The 14,540-nt window shown below is 39.4% G+C and overlaps 1 protein-coding gene across 1 annotated transcript in view; it reads right to left on the reverse strand.

The window, feature by feature from the left end:
• The window catches only part of MCTP1 (multiple C2 domains, transmembrane 1), a 956,699-nt gene that overhangs the window by 286,908 nt on the left and 655,251 nt on the right, over positions 1-14,540 (reverse strand). The window contains exon 11 of the mRNA XM_006867878.1: positions 4,703-4,889. Coding sequence (XP_006867940.1) covers positions 4,703-4,889 — 187 coding nt within the window. The remainder of the gene's footprint in view (positions 1-4,702; positions 4,890-14,540) is intronic.

The following is a 14,540-nucleotide window of genomic DNA, read 5'->3' on the forward strand; positions in this document are numbered from 1 at the left end:
AGCTATAGAGTGCCGACATTCATTTGTTTCTTTATGCTTCAAATCTATTTTCTTATGAAGAGACCAGCATTTCTACTCAGAAAATCCAAGGTACTTCTTTATCATAATCTTTAAAATGCTTCATGACTAGGAGGCATAGTATAATAAAGTTATCTATTAAAATGTTACTAGAACAAAGAGCATTCTCATCATTGTATTAATAATGTGAGAATACTGACAAGCAAAAGCACACTGTGATATGAACTTTATCAGTCTCGTATGATTAGCCACTGAAGTTATGACCTTGGTATACTGAGAGAAGGAAATGCTGATACTCGTATATATGAAATCTCATAGCCTAACATTTAATTAGAGAGTGATTATCACAAGGATTAAGTCTTAATTTTTACTGTTTCTAAAAAGTTGTTTTTATCATCCAAAATCTATTTAAACTACCCAGATGACAGGGTTCAGTGAAAATACACTTCTGTCTCCATTTGTTGTTGTTGTTAAGTGCTGTCAAGTCAGTTCCGACCCATAGTGTCCCTGTATAGGGTTTCAGAGGAGCAGCTGGTGAGCTTGAACTGTCAATCTTGCAGTTCAGGCAATTTTGCAGTCTGGAGCATTAATCCACAGTGCCACACCAGGACTCCCTGTCTCCATTAAATTTCCCATAAATTAAGGGTTTCACATTGGAGACTTTGGTAGTGGTGGTGGTTGTTTTCCATTAAGTTGTTTCCTTAAGCTACCCGAGGGTTTCCTGCGGCTATAAATCTTTATAGGAGCAGAAAGACTCATTTTTCTTCCTCAGAGCACCTGGTGGATTCCGATTGCTGACCTTGAGGTTAGTAGCCCAATGCGTATCCCACTATGCCACCAACATTCCCTGTATGGGCTTTAGACAGCATAGTGGTTACGAATCGGGTTGCGAACCACAAGGTCATCAGTTCAAATCGACCAGTTGTTCCGTGGGAGAAAGATGAGGCTTTCTGCTCCTGTAAAGATTTACAGCCTTGGAAACCCTGTACCGAGTCTCTATGGGTCAGAACCGACTCCATGGCACATAACAACAACATTATAATTCAGAGTTCTGCAGATATGCTGCCATCCCAATGCAATAAGGATCAAGTTTGGGAAACTTCTCAGAGCTTACCCAATATTCTGAACCAGATAAGTGTCCTATCCTAATGGTGTGACAACTTTATCAAAAGGTGTCTAAACTTTAATTTTCAGAAGCAATATAAAGCAAGTTTCATTGTTACTGAAACAAACATCATCAGTCCTCATGTCTGAGAATCATTTCATATTGGTAATCTCATTCCACTGACATATTTTCTTCTGATGCTGCAGCTCTGATGCTCTGCTTCCCATTTGGAGGGGATAATTATTATTTGAACCACAACGCCGTGGTTCAAGCTCACTAACTGCTCCTTGGAAACCATATACAGGGTCACTGTGAGTTGGAACTGACTCAATAGCATGAAACAACAATTATTGTTTGAAGGTCTCATTTCCTTGTATCAGCTGCCACTCAGTAATTGATTGCAAGTTTTAGCTGTACAGGTCAGTGACACATACATTATAATAACTGAAACCACTGCTGCTGAGTAGACTCTGACTCATAGTGACCTTCTGGACAGAGTCAAACTGCCCCGTACTTTCCAAGATTGTAAATCTTTACGGAAGCAGATTGCCGCATCTTTCTGTCACCAAGCGGTTGGCAGATTTGAACCGCTGAACTTTTGGTTAGTAGCCCAGTACTTAATTATTGTACCATCAGCGCTCTCTTTAGATTACAATACAAACCCCAGGGAAAAAGCAAATAACTTAAACATATTAGTTTCAAAATGTGACTATACATAATGCTTAATCAGGAGGTATTCCTGCCTTGTTATTTACGGTTATTTTTGAAGGCCTGAAAACCTGGATGACTTCTGAAGCCAGGAATTTCCATAGCAGAGGAATCTATGATTTGCTGTGAATCCTTTCAGCCCTCAATAGATGGGAAAAGATTGAAATGCTCTGGAGAGGAGTCCTCTTTATTTTTTTAATGAAAGGCTGTATAATATATTTTCTCTATGGTTGCAGCAGCTGTCAGGGAGAGCATCGCAGTTCAGCTCTATTATGGGAGAGGCAATACCCCATCCTATGGCATGGAGATGCTCTGAGGGGCCAGAGCTGATTGACAGCTTGTCACCGTGACGTCTTATTCCATCTCTGTTATGGAGAAAATTAATGTCACACCACCAGCCTTATGACTCGCTGTCATCTTAGAACCGCTCACCTTTTATCAATGCTCTAAATAACATTTCAAGCCCATCGTCTCACGGTGGACAATCCGGTCAAGGGACATTAAATCGGATGACTGTGAAATGTCATAATAAAAATGGAATGCTAACAACTTCTTCTCTAAACTAGCTCCTCTGGTTTTTAAACTGTGACAAGGGGGAGCAAGGGTTCAGCATACCCGTTCTGAAAAGGTCATACAATCGCTCTTGGTCTACTGCCCATTACTAACTGCCCCCTATTGACCTTCCCTCCTTCCCTCCCCACAAAAGAAGAAAAAAAGAAAAATGGAATTAGCCATCTTTTTAGAGTGTGGTGATCAAATAATGGCTCACACAGTAATGTCTACTTAATTTGTGGGGCTTCGATGCTTAGCAATGAACAGCAATGGAGAGCTTTTTCAGGGCTGTTTCTTACAAGGGTGAGAGCAATGCATTTATTTTCCTGACAATTCTTAAGTTAAAACTAAACTTTCTAATATGTGTGTTCTTATCAGGAAACACATATATGATTCTCCATACTAATCAAAAAACCTGTGTCCTATGTTTCTCTATAACAAGCAGTATTTCAGACATAATACTGCAATCATTCATTTCATAATCTGAATTGTAGCAAGAGAACACATTGAAGCCCCAAGATACAGGTCTTTGTCCTTGTATTGCTATGAGTATTTATATTCACATGCACAATTTTGTATGTTGTAACTTCTTTGCAAGTACATCTATGGAGGGAGATACAGGTCTGAAATTCAGGGTTAAGTTTATATACTTATAGAAATATTTTAAATATCTTGAACAGAATATAATCTGATGATTAGCTAGGTCATACACATACTGTTTTATATTTTATTGCAACAACAACTAATATACAGAAAAAGATAGAGAAACAAATATCTTTTAAGATATGAATAGAAATGATTTAAGAAAGTCCACCGGGGGGGGGGGGGGGGGAAATCAATAAGAACTGGATTACTTGTAATTACTACATAGCAGTATCATTCTAATATACATGGGATGGTATCAAAATATTAATCTATCAAATATAGTATTATAATAGCTAGCAGAATTTTAATACTATACCAATTAATTCCTTTAAACTTTTTTGAATTCACGAAGATCCCTTCTGGTAATAAAAGAATGCATTTTTGGTGGGAATCAAAATATGGAAGAATTTTCATAATTGCAATTATATATTGTAAGATGCCACACAATACCTTAGGTTCTTAGTTGGTTTAAAAATATATACTATTAAGCCTTGCTAAGTCACCTCTATTAAACTGTTTATGATAACACTATTGGTGGATGAGTTGTACAAGCATTAGCAGACAGCTGATTCAGTGGAGATAACCAGAATAAATTTGCTGAAGCACACATCCCGCTAATCTGTTTGAAGAATATTGTAGAGCATTAGTACCAACACTTCATGTTATCTGCACAGCCTGATAAGGTACATCTTTATTAAATTCGGTTATTGAAAGGATGTCAGTCAGCAAATAGGAATATTTTAAAATCTGAAAAAAAAAAAAAATTTAAGCGGTTCTTTGTTAGTCAGAGCTTGGGTTCGTGGCTGAGTGTCTAGAGGAGCCTTCTAAACACCTGGCAGCCTCGTACAATACAAGCTTTGTAATTTTAAGTGGGAAAGCTTTTCCTTCAGCTTCATGAGTACTGAGACATTTACTTTTTTGAAGACTCCATTGACAGAGAAAGGTGGAGTAAGAGCTCCCCTCCCTGTTGATTCAAGAAAACTACACTGTGGGAACTGCACTGTGCAAGAATGCTTCGGCAAACTCGGTGAGGAATTTTTGAATCTGGTGAAATCTGAAGAGGGTAGCTGATTCAGTGACTCACTGAATCCACTCTGTCAATCCACATTTGATCCAAAGGCTAGGAAGCTTCATTTTAATTTCATTCTACGTTCAATTAAAAAAAGTCATCAAAGAAAGAAAGTGAGGCTTTCCTGAGCAGTTGAAAATAAAAATCACTTATGTGACTACTCTCTAGCTACCAAACTACTAATTAATGTGAATGCCATGAATTCTATTCCTTACTTGGGAAGACAAAGAAATCTTAATTGCAACTACAAATAGTTAAGGAATTGCTTTTGGAGTGATGTTGCAGAAAGATCTACAATTGGCTTTCCTTTATGGGAAGTTTCCCTGCATGATATAAATTTTTGCTTGTATAAATTACTGAGTGGAATCTCAGAATCCCAGACCTCGTTCTCAAAAAGACCCTAGAGACTGTGAGATCTCTAGTCATTGGTGGATCATGCCGGGGTTTCTGCAAAGGTCTGCGTGGCATTTGCATTTGTCCAGCTTTCTGTCTCTGCCAAACCTTGCTTCAGACAGCTGTCCAGGTACTTCTGTTGCTTCAGGTAAATTATTTACACCCTCGTCTATTCACACCTGACCCCTGAAGGAGGAGGGTTACATACGTACATATCTCTTTAATATCTTCTCCCGTTCCTTCTGGTCTTCCAGGGAGTTGACAGAGAGGTCAGAGATACTGACTGTGGCTGAAGCTGTCAGGGTGACCAGCAGTACCAGGTGTCCCTCACCCTCTTCCAGCTGCAATTCCAACTTGTGCGTCTGTTCCCTACTAAGGGCTGACAAGTCGACCTGGCACCTGGAAACAAATGTTTTGAATCAGCAAGTGGCTTTCTTTGTCATATCAAACAGCAGTGATGCAGGCTGTTCCAAGCTAGGCAAAAAAATAAATCAATAAAAATACTATTTCTATCACTGGAAGAATAGCCTTTCATGTCAGCTGACGTCCTTCACAAAGTTCAAACGTGGATTATTTTGGTATTTATAAATGTTTATTTCCTGTAAGATATTTTTTAAAGTTCTTATCTGATTTGATTACCAACCACTGTTACCATATTCATAAAGCAGTAAGGGACCCAAGAAACGAGGTCAATGGGGATTTGCTTAGAAAGGCTGCTGTGAACTTTCATGAGAAGCAAACAACCAAGAATTGGAATGTCTACATCACTTTCACAACAATGAGTGCCTTTCTCTCACTTATAAATATTATTAAGCAGTGAATAAGAATACATACTATGGTGACATCAGAAGTTTAACATCTTTAATGTCAAGCCAATTTATTCATAATACATTGCATACATTTAAGTAACCAATTGCTGTTGTTGTTAGTGCTGTCATAGCGACCCTGAGCACAACAAAACAAAACATTGCCCAGTACTGTGCCATCCTCACATTGTTGTTACGCTTGATCCTGCTGCTGCTGTACGGTGTCAACCCATCTCCTTTGGTGGGGTTGGATCTTCCTCTTATTTTGCTGACCCTCCATGTTTCCAAGCATGATGTCCTGAAGGTACTGGTCCTTCCTTATAACATGTTGAGTATGAGAAAGTCTTGCCATTCTAGCTTCTAAGGAATATCCTGGCTGTACTTCTCCTAACCCAGATTTGTTTGTTCTTATGGTAGTCCATGGTACTTTTAATATCTTCCTCCAACACCATAATTCAAATACATTGATTCTTCTGCAGTCAAAATCAAGAGTAAAATTCAAAAATCCCAAGCCCAAGTTGATTCCGACTCATAGTGACCCTATGATAGTAGTAGTGTTGTGCCATGGAGTCGGTTCTAACTCGTAGTGACCTTGTATAGGGTTTCCAAGGCTGTAAATCTTTATGTAAACAATACATTCCTTGAAAACATTATAGTTCAAGTGTTACACACCAGATTTGTCCTAACAGTTGTTTCATAACATGGCAGTTCATGCTCTATCTGCCTGCCACTCTCAGAGCTTGAAAAGTCTTTTCATAAAAATGCCAATTGATTTTGAAGGGAAAGATAATGCGGTAACCACAAGGCAAGTACACTGAGAGAAAGGTGGCAGGCATGAGTAAAAGGCATTTAAAATAGGAAATATAAAAATTATAAGGATAAATGTGGTTAATATGATCATAAATGGGGTGGGTACTTATGAGAGAGAGATTCAATTCCTGATTCTTCTTATACCTCACTCTATTTATAGTCTGTTGTTTGGTTTTTCAATTAAACTCCTGTGAATAGGGTTTCAAACTTTATAGTTGGGCTCAGCTACCTTTTCAGCATGAGTGATTTTTAGAAGCTGAACTCCTATCTGACATTTTCTTTTTATTTTTGTCTTTTAGCTAACATGTGAAACAGCTGGGACTAGAGGCAAATGGGAGAGAGAGGAGTATAGGTGTAAAAAAGAAAAAGAAGCACCTTGGTCTGTGGTGGAGTCTTGTGTGTTAAATGGTAACAATATAAAAAGCAGGAAATTAGAATCTGTATGAAGTTTGGAATAGGAGTCCTGGCAGTGCAGTGATTAAGCACTTACTACTAACTCCTCATATGGTGCTATAGGATCAGCATTGGGCGATGCACTATGAAGTTGGCAGTTCAAACCCACGAGCTGCCCCTTGGAAACCCTATATAGGGTTGCTATGAGTTGGAATTGACTTGATGGCACTTTAACAACAACAACAACTAACAGAAAGTTTGGAAGGTCAAACCCACACAGTAGCTCTGCAGGAGAAAAGATATGACAATCTACTCTTGTAAATATTAGAGTTTAGGAAACCCTATGGGATAGTTTGACTCCACAGCTCATGACAACAACCACTTCCTGAAAACATCTCCCTAGAATTAGATTGTATATGAAGTAGCCAAGTTCTGTTAATGCAACATCCTTTTCCAAATACTACTATGCTGCACCCCTATATTCTAAAGGGGGGAAACAGATCAGTTGCCTTATCTGGAACTTAACTAAAATTATGTTCTTGTGACTAATGCCTGGAAATAACTGACAGAATACGACAGCGAAAAACAACCAATTGAAAGTATTCTCTAATAAAACTTTAAGGAAAAGCATGACAGTGATTTTCTACAGACAGATCTTTCCAGCATCTGGCACAGTTCCTGGCTGGTGGTTTGATGAGTACTGAAGGAAACTTTGGTTTGGTTTGGGATTACAATATTAGAGAATTGAGCCAGAGCAAATCCACTGACACTGAGTTAATTCTGACTCCTAGCCACTCTGCATATTGTAAATCTTTACAGGAGAAAAAACAGCCTCATCTTTTTCCACTGGTGGTTTTGAACTGCTGACCTTAAGCTTAGCAGGCCAATGCTTATCCCACAGAGCCACCATAGCTCCTAGAGAATTGAACATGGGTTAAAATTTAGATGAGACTAAGAAGGGTCTTTTGCCCACTTTCATCATGCACTTTCAGTCACTTGCTTGCTTTACTTTTTTTTTTTTTTTTTATGATGCTGTAACATTCCTAAATCACTAAGCCACATTCTGGGAGAATTCTTTCTATGTCTTTAACTTGTGCTGGTTTGATAGATGATAGACTACTTCATATGTATATTAGTCACTGTATTTAATGCTTTAGAGTTGGGGAAGGTGCTCTAAAGATTGTCTGGTGCAAGATTTGCAAGTTGGCAACTTTCTGATGGAATCTGGTCCACAGTTTTGTCTGTAGTACAAAAAAAAAAAATTGGAATTTAAATAATTTTAGATAGGTCTGATGTCCTTTGAGTTACTATCTATAATATTATTGCTGTTGCTAAGTGTCATCGAGTCTGTATAGGTTTTCCAAGGAGAATCTGGTGGGTCTGAACTGCCAATCTTTTGGTTAACAGTCCAGTGCTTGTCCTACAGAGCCACACTAGAACTCCACTTTCTCTGAAACTCCCTGTTCTTTACAGAAGGCCTCTTTCATTTAATTACTGTACCTGGTAGAAGCTGTAGTTGTTAAGTGCCTTGGAATTGGTTCTGACTCATAGTGACCCTGTACAGGTTTCTCAAGGAGCACCTGGTGGGTTTGAACTGCTGACCTCGTGATTAGCAGTTCTATGTTGATCCTACAGCTCTGTGATAACTGCAGTCTCCAAATTTATCAATGAGAAAACTGAGGCTACGAGGTTACATCGTTTAATGAAGATACACAGTTATCAGCAGAGCCAGAACTTGAATATGGGATTCTGATTCTAAGATCTAATCTTTTCCTTGACCAGTTTGTTACTAAGCAATTGTGTATCCAAAGAGAAAAATATCTGAATTAATCTTGATCAGAAGTAATTAGTTTAATTAAATATGTTTTATTATTTAATGTTTATATTATTTTAAATTATAATGCTTTAAAATATATGCAAACTAGACAAAAAGGTCTTTAGTTACATATCTTAGCAGGTGATAAACTAAGAAAATGTAAAAAAAATTAAAACTAGAAACCTTATAAAATTTAAACTAACACTATAGATTTATAGGATGGATCATGTTTTTTTACCAAAATTAATATTCAGTGTGGGATGCTCCAATAGAAAGAGTTAGTCTTATATCTTTGTGGTTGTTGAGTGCTGCCAAGTCGGTTCTGACTCATAGCGAGCAACTGTATATAGGGTTTCCAAGAAGCAACTGGTGAGTTTGAACCGCCGACTTTGCGGTCCATTCCATTAACCTACAGGACCACACCAGGACTCCTATAGAGTTCCAACAGAACTATATTTAACTCTTCAATTGTGGCTTCAAAAAAATTCTACTGTAAGCAATATTTGTTTACACAAATACACTGGACAAAAGAATAATGATAACTTCAAAGTCCTTTTTGCTAGTTGAGGTTAATCTCATCTCTTATTTATCCAAGAAATAATCCTCAGATGCCATTTTAAATGATGTGTCACCTGATAACTAAGTCAAATTGTCTTGTAACTTGACCATAAAGTTAGCATTACAGCATTGCTGACATCTGCTTTAAATGGGCATCAAATTAAATCAAATTACTGTTGAAATGGGTGAAGAAAGTCTTTGCTACCTCCTTGGGGCTTCTGAGTGATTTCTACTTAATATGTACAAACATGGTGTCCTTGTAAGTCTATAGCAGCATGATTACAGCACTAATTGCAGATTTACCTGTATTTGACTCCCTTGTACCACTAAATATTGAACAGAGGAAGGACTTACTCTAGTTTGAATATAGAATAAATGCCAATGTGTATTAGGTTGTAAGACAGTCATCCAGATCGTCTAGAATAGGCAAAAAGAAATGGTTTCATATTGTTATCAAAATGCAAACTTAAGAAGTATTAAAGAAAATTCATGAGATCGAAAAATATGTCCAGAGTGGTTGGTAACAGGGGAAACAGCCCTGGGTTGAGAATCAGATTCCTTAATCCTAGCTCACCATCTTTTACTAATTAGTTTGTGACCTTTCTCAACACAACTTGTCCCTCTAAATTTCGTTTTTTCCTTCTGTAGTATGAGGTAATTGGACTAGATGGACTTCAACTTCTCAAAGTTTCCCAGTCCCCTGATTTCTTAAAACTCTATACATATTTATACCTGTTACATCTTTCTTTCGCCACAGTTCTACAAAGCAAGGAATTAAGAGAACACGTTTAGATTATAGGAAATAAAATACTATTCTTCAGATGTATTTTCATAAGGAGAATGAGGAGGAAAAAATAAAACAATCTAATAGAAGTCAGAAGCAAAGCAGATCATATACTGAATTTCTCTAGGTTAGCACTGAATTCCTCTGGGTTTGCCTTGTAATTAATTGCCTTGATGACCACTCTGATTTTTTTCTAAGTACTGAGCATGTGAAACACAAAATAAAGTTTATGACTTCTAAGAACAACAGCCTTTGTTGTTGTTGAATTTTTCAAAGCAATCTTTCAGAATCAGATCATCAGATCAGATCACCAGATCAGATCAACAGTAAACTTTCAGTTAACAGCTGAGCACTTTCTTGTTTGCCACATCCAGCAACTTGTTGTTACTGTTGTTGTTAGGTGGACTCAATTTTGATTCATAGCAGCTCCAGGTGACAAAGTAGAACTGACTCATACAGTTTTCTAGGTTGCAATCTTTATAGGAACAGATTGCCAGATCTTTCTACTGCGGAGCTTTTGAGTGGGTTCAAACTGCCAAATTTTTGGTAACAGCCAACCACTTAACCGTTGTGCCACCAAGCATCCTATGTATTGCTTTTGTTGTTGTTGTTATTAAGTGCCTTTGAATTGGTTCCAACTCATAGCAACCCTTTACAGGATTTCCTAGGAGTAGCTGGTGGGTTTGAAGTCCAGTGCTAATCCTACAGCACCACACCAGAAGTCCTTATAACCCTATAAAATAATGTCTGCTAGCCAATTTCCTAAATATGACTACAAAATAGACTATAAAGGGGGGTAATAAAATTCCTCTCGTTTCATCTGATTGAGGAGTGGAATAATCAAATGGCAGTGCTGTAAAAATATGCAATGTGTCCACTGCATGTACCTGCTTACTGGTTTGACCCACTGTTCCAAATAAAACAATTTGAAGGGAGTTCAGTGTGGGTCTAGATAGCAACTTAGACTTTTAAAGCCACCATGTATCCTAATGGGTTACCCCTTGGGCTGCTTACCTCAAGGTCAGCAGTTTGAATCTACCAGCTACTCTGTGAGAGAGAGATTAGGCTTTCTGCTCCCATAAGGATTTATGGCCTCAGAAACCCTATATAGGGTTGCTAAGAGCCATGGACTGCCAAAAGAACCAATAGATCTGTTTTGGAAGAAGTGCAGCCAGAGTGCTCCTTGGAGGCCAAGATGGCTAGGCATCGTTTCTCATACTTTGGACACATTGTCCGGAGAGAACAGTCGCTGGAGAAGGATGTCAAGCTGGGTAAGGTGGAGGTTCAGAGAAAAAGAGGAAGACCCCCAATGAGATGGATCAGCCAGGTGACATCACTGATGGCGTCAAGTGTGGCAGCGGTAGTGAGGTTGGCCCAGGATCGGACATTGTTTCGTTCTGCTGTGCATGGGGTCGCTATGAGTCGGTTCCGACTAGATGGCACCTGACAACAACAACAATAAGAGCTGGAACCGAGTCCATGGCACATAACCAGCACCACAGTTGCATTATCTCCACCAGTTGCTGTAAAGTAGATTCTGACTCCATGTGTGTCAGAGTAGAACTGTGCTTCATAGTGTTTCATGAGTGATTTTTTCAAAAGTAGTTTTCCAGGCCATTCTTCTGAGGCACTTCTGGGTGTACCTGAGCTACCAACATTTTGTTTAGCATTTAAACATGTTAGCTCTTCGGACCACAAAGGGAGTAATAGGATTTAAACACCCTAGTTTCTACTATTACTATAAAATACATTCATATTCTCTAAATTACCCAAACAAAGATGAAACAAAAGAAACCTAGATGTCTGTTGGTGATAAAAAATAAAATAAAATAAAAAAAAGGAAGACAATTTAATTCCTTTCAAACTGTGGTCCAAGGAGCACTAAATTTTGCCTTAAAGGTATCCTGGTTAAGGAATTTATTTCAGAGAAGAGAGTCAAAGGAGCGATTCCACACGGTCTTCATTTACATTCCCTAACCAATAACCTGGAGTCCTGGGGTGATGCTGTAGAGTAAGCACTGGATTGTTAATGGCAAGGCTGGCAGCTCTAACCCACCAGTCACTCCTAGGAAACCCTACACAGGGTTACTATGAGTAGGGATTGACTCAATGGCAAAACAACAACCAATAATCTAATGGTGCCTTTGAGGCACAACTTGTTTTATAGTTGTGGATTCCTTATGTGTGGTTAGAAAAGTTATGCGGCACATTTTATGAACCTACTCAGATTCCCTTGGAATCTGGCCTCTGGGTCCGTGGCTGTTTGCTTTGCCCCTGTTGTTACTCGGCTGTTCCCCAAAGGCTGTTCCTCATCCTAACACCATGACCAATTGACTGTGTTTCGGTCCTCCTGGGATGTCCCCTAACTCTGACTTTCACTTGCTAAATTGGGCTGGCCAATCCCCTTGACTATCTCTGCAAATCTTGGCTTAGTAGCCTCATGTCTCAAGTTCCTGCCTTCTAAGGCAATTCTGCACTTGGATGAAAAATCACATTGTGGGGTGTGAGATCTGGCTCCCTGAGCAGCTACCAAAGAGGCTGAATGATACAATGTCAAGTTGTCTCCTTGTGGGGTGAACTTTGACCAAAGGAATAGGAAATGGGATGATTACATTCTATACCTTTCTTCCTCTCACAGGGTGTTGGAAGCATGGTTTCTCCATATTGCCTGTCTATTCATGGCCAAGTGGGTGCACCTGCTAAGCCATCAGCTGTCTCTCTAAGTGGCCCATCAGGAAACAGTGGACAATCTAGAATATATTACTTTCCATTACTTTCTAGTCTTTTCTGCCCAGACTTTACTTTCTCACTCTCACTACCTGAGATTATTCTGCAGGGAGAAAACAAAACATCAGCACCTAATCATTGCCTCAAGCTCTGATTTCTATGGAACCCAGAATAAAGGCAAAACTTACTAATAAAGTTCAACACCCTCAGTTTTAGATGTCTGAAATGCAAACCTGACCTGATTCCCCACACCTATGAAAATATCCTTAGTAAGGAAACAGTGCCTTTCATGAGCTGTCATCAGTTTGTGTTTCACTTCCTAACTCACTTAATACTTACGTCATTCCAGGCAGCATGCACTTCTCCTCACCATCAGTGCTAGAAACCAACTGTGTCTTTGTGGTCGGACGTGACATCCCCTCTGTCTGAAATGATATATCGCCACATCTTTGCTTGGCTAATTTTTATTCATCCTAATTGAAATCATCTGCAGTTGTCTTTTTTTCTCAATATAAAATTTCTCAAGGCCAGGAAAAATGTGTTACTTTGCATGCCTAGCACAACACCTGGAGTCATGGTGTGGTGCTGTAGGACTGCTAACCGCTAGGTCAGCAGTTCCACTCCACTGGCCACTCCTCAAACACCCTATACATTGTTGCTATGAATTTGAACAAAGTCCTGATGTGGCATTGTAGGATAAGCACTGGATGGTGAATCACAAGGTCGATGTTTCAAACCCACCAGCTGCTTTTTGGAAACCCATTAAAGGGTCACCATGAGTCAGAACTGACTCAACAGCACTTAACAACAACAGCCACATGAGTCAAAACAAACTCAATGACACCTAACAACAACAACAGCATAACATCTGGGATATAGTTGAGCGTCCACAGTATTAAAGTGTTTCTATGTTGCTGTGGGATAGTATTGTTGTTAAGTTGTTAAGTGCCGTCGAGTCAGTTCCAACCCATAGCGACCCTGTACAGGGTTTCCGAGGGTGTAAATCTTTACGGGAGTAGAAAGCCTCATCTTTCTTCTGCAGAGTGGCTGGTAGTTTCGAACCGCTGACCTTAAGGTTCGCAGCCCAATTTGTAACCACTACGCTACCAGAGCTCCTTTTTGTGGGATAGTATACTGGGCTGCAAAGTGGATTTGAGCAATATCAGTCATTCAAATTCACCAACTGCTCTTTGTAAACTCTATACAGGTTTGCTATGAGTTAGAACTGACTCGAAGGTACTTGACAACAACCACAAAGCATTACAGTACAATGGAAAAGGAAGCAGAGGTTCAGGTAGGTCAATACATTTATCCAATGCTTGTAAGTGGCAGAGCTACGACTAAAGACACAAGTGTATTCATTCTGCTACATCTATATCATCTCCCCATTGCTGCCATTGCTGTGTGTCACTGAGTGGTTTTTAACTCATAGTGATCCTGTATAGGGTTTCTAAGGCTGTAAATCTTTTTTTTTTTAATGTTTTATTATGAATTATGTGATAGTTTACATGAGAGAACAATGAGTTTTACATTCATCCTATCATATATCGTTTCATTGTCATGGTTATAAGCCCCTCCATGCATCATCAACCAACCAAAGGGTATTCCCTACAAGCCTGCCGCCCACCCCCCTTGGTCATCAGCACACAGCCCCTCTCCCTCTCTGGGTCTAAAATCCCCAGCTGCTCCATCTCTCCACGTCTTTGTCTCTGCCTCCATCTCTGCCATCACTGCTTCTCTGGGTAGGGTCCTGCTCATCGCTCTTCTCCCTTGATGGTCCCAGGGACCTCCGCTCCTAGACTGCAAAGTTAATCACTCCCCTCCTTGCTTACAAAATGTCTACCTTTACATTTCCAACCCTCACAATCAGTCCTGATAACAATTATTCACTATTGTACCACAAGAGACCCATCCACATTTCCTTTCAGCAGCCCTGCTAGACAGACTGGATACGACTCACTGGAGATTCTACCTTCTTCCATGCCCTCTGGATCTAGGCTCCCTCTTGAAAGCTTGTAAGGCAGTCACTTCTTGCTTTTGTAGCTCCCCATCCCACATTTTGGGTAGCCAATGTCCAAGTTGCCCATCCCTGTCTACTTTGTGTATGGAAGGGGTGGGAATGATCCTTGCTGTAAAGATTTGTTCCCTCTTTTGAG

Source organism: Chrysochloris asiatica, unplaced genomic scaffold (genome assembly GCF_000296735.1).
Source record: "Chrysochloris asiatica unplaced genomic scaffold, ChrAsi1.0 scaffold00111, whole genome shotgun sequence".
Lineage (NCBI taxonomy): Eukaryota > Metazoa > Chordata > Mammalia > Afrosoricida > Chrysochloridae > Chrysochloris > Chrysochloris asiatica.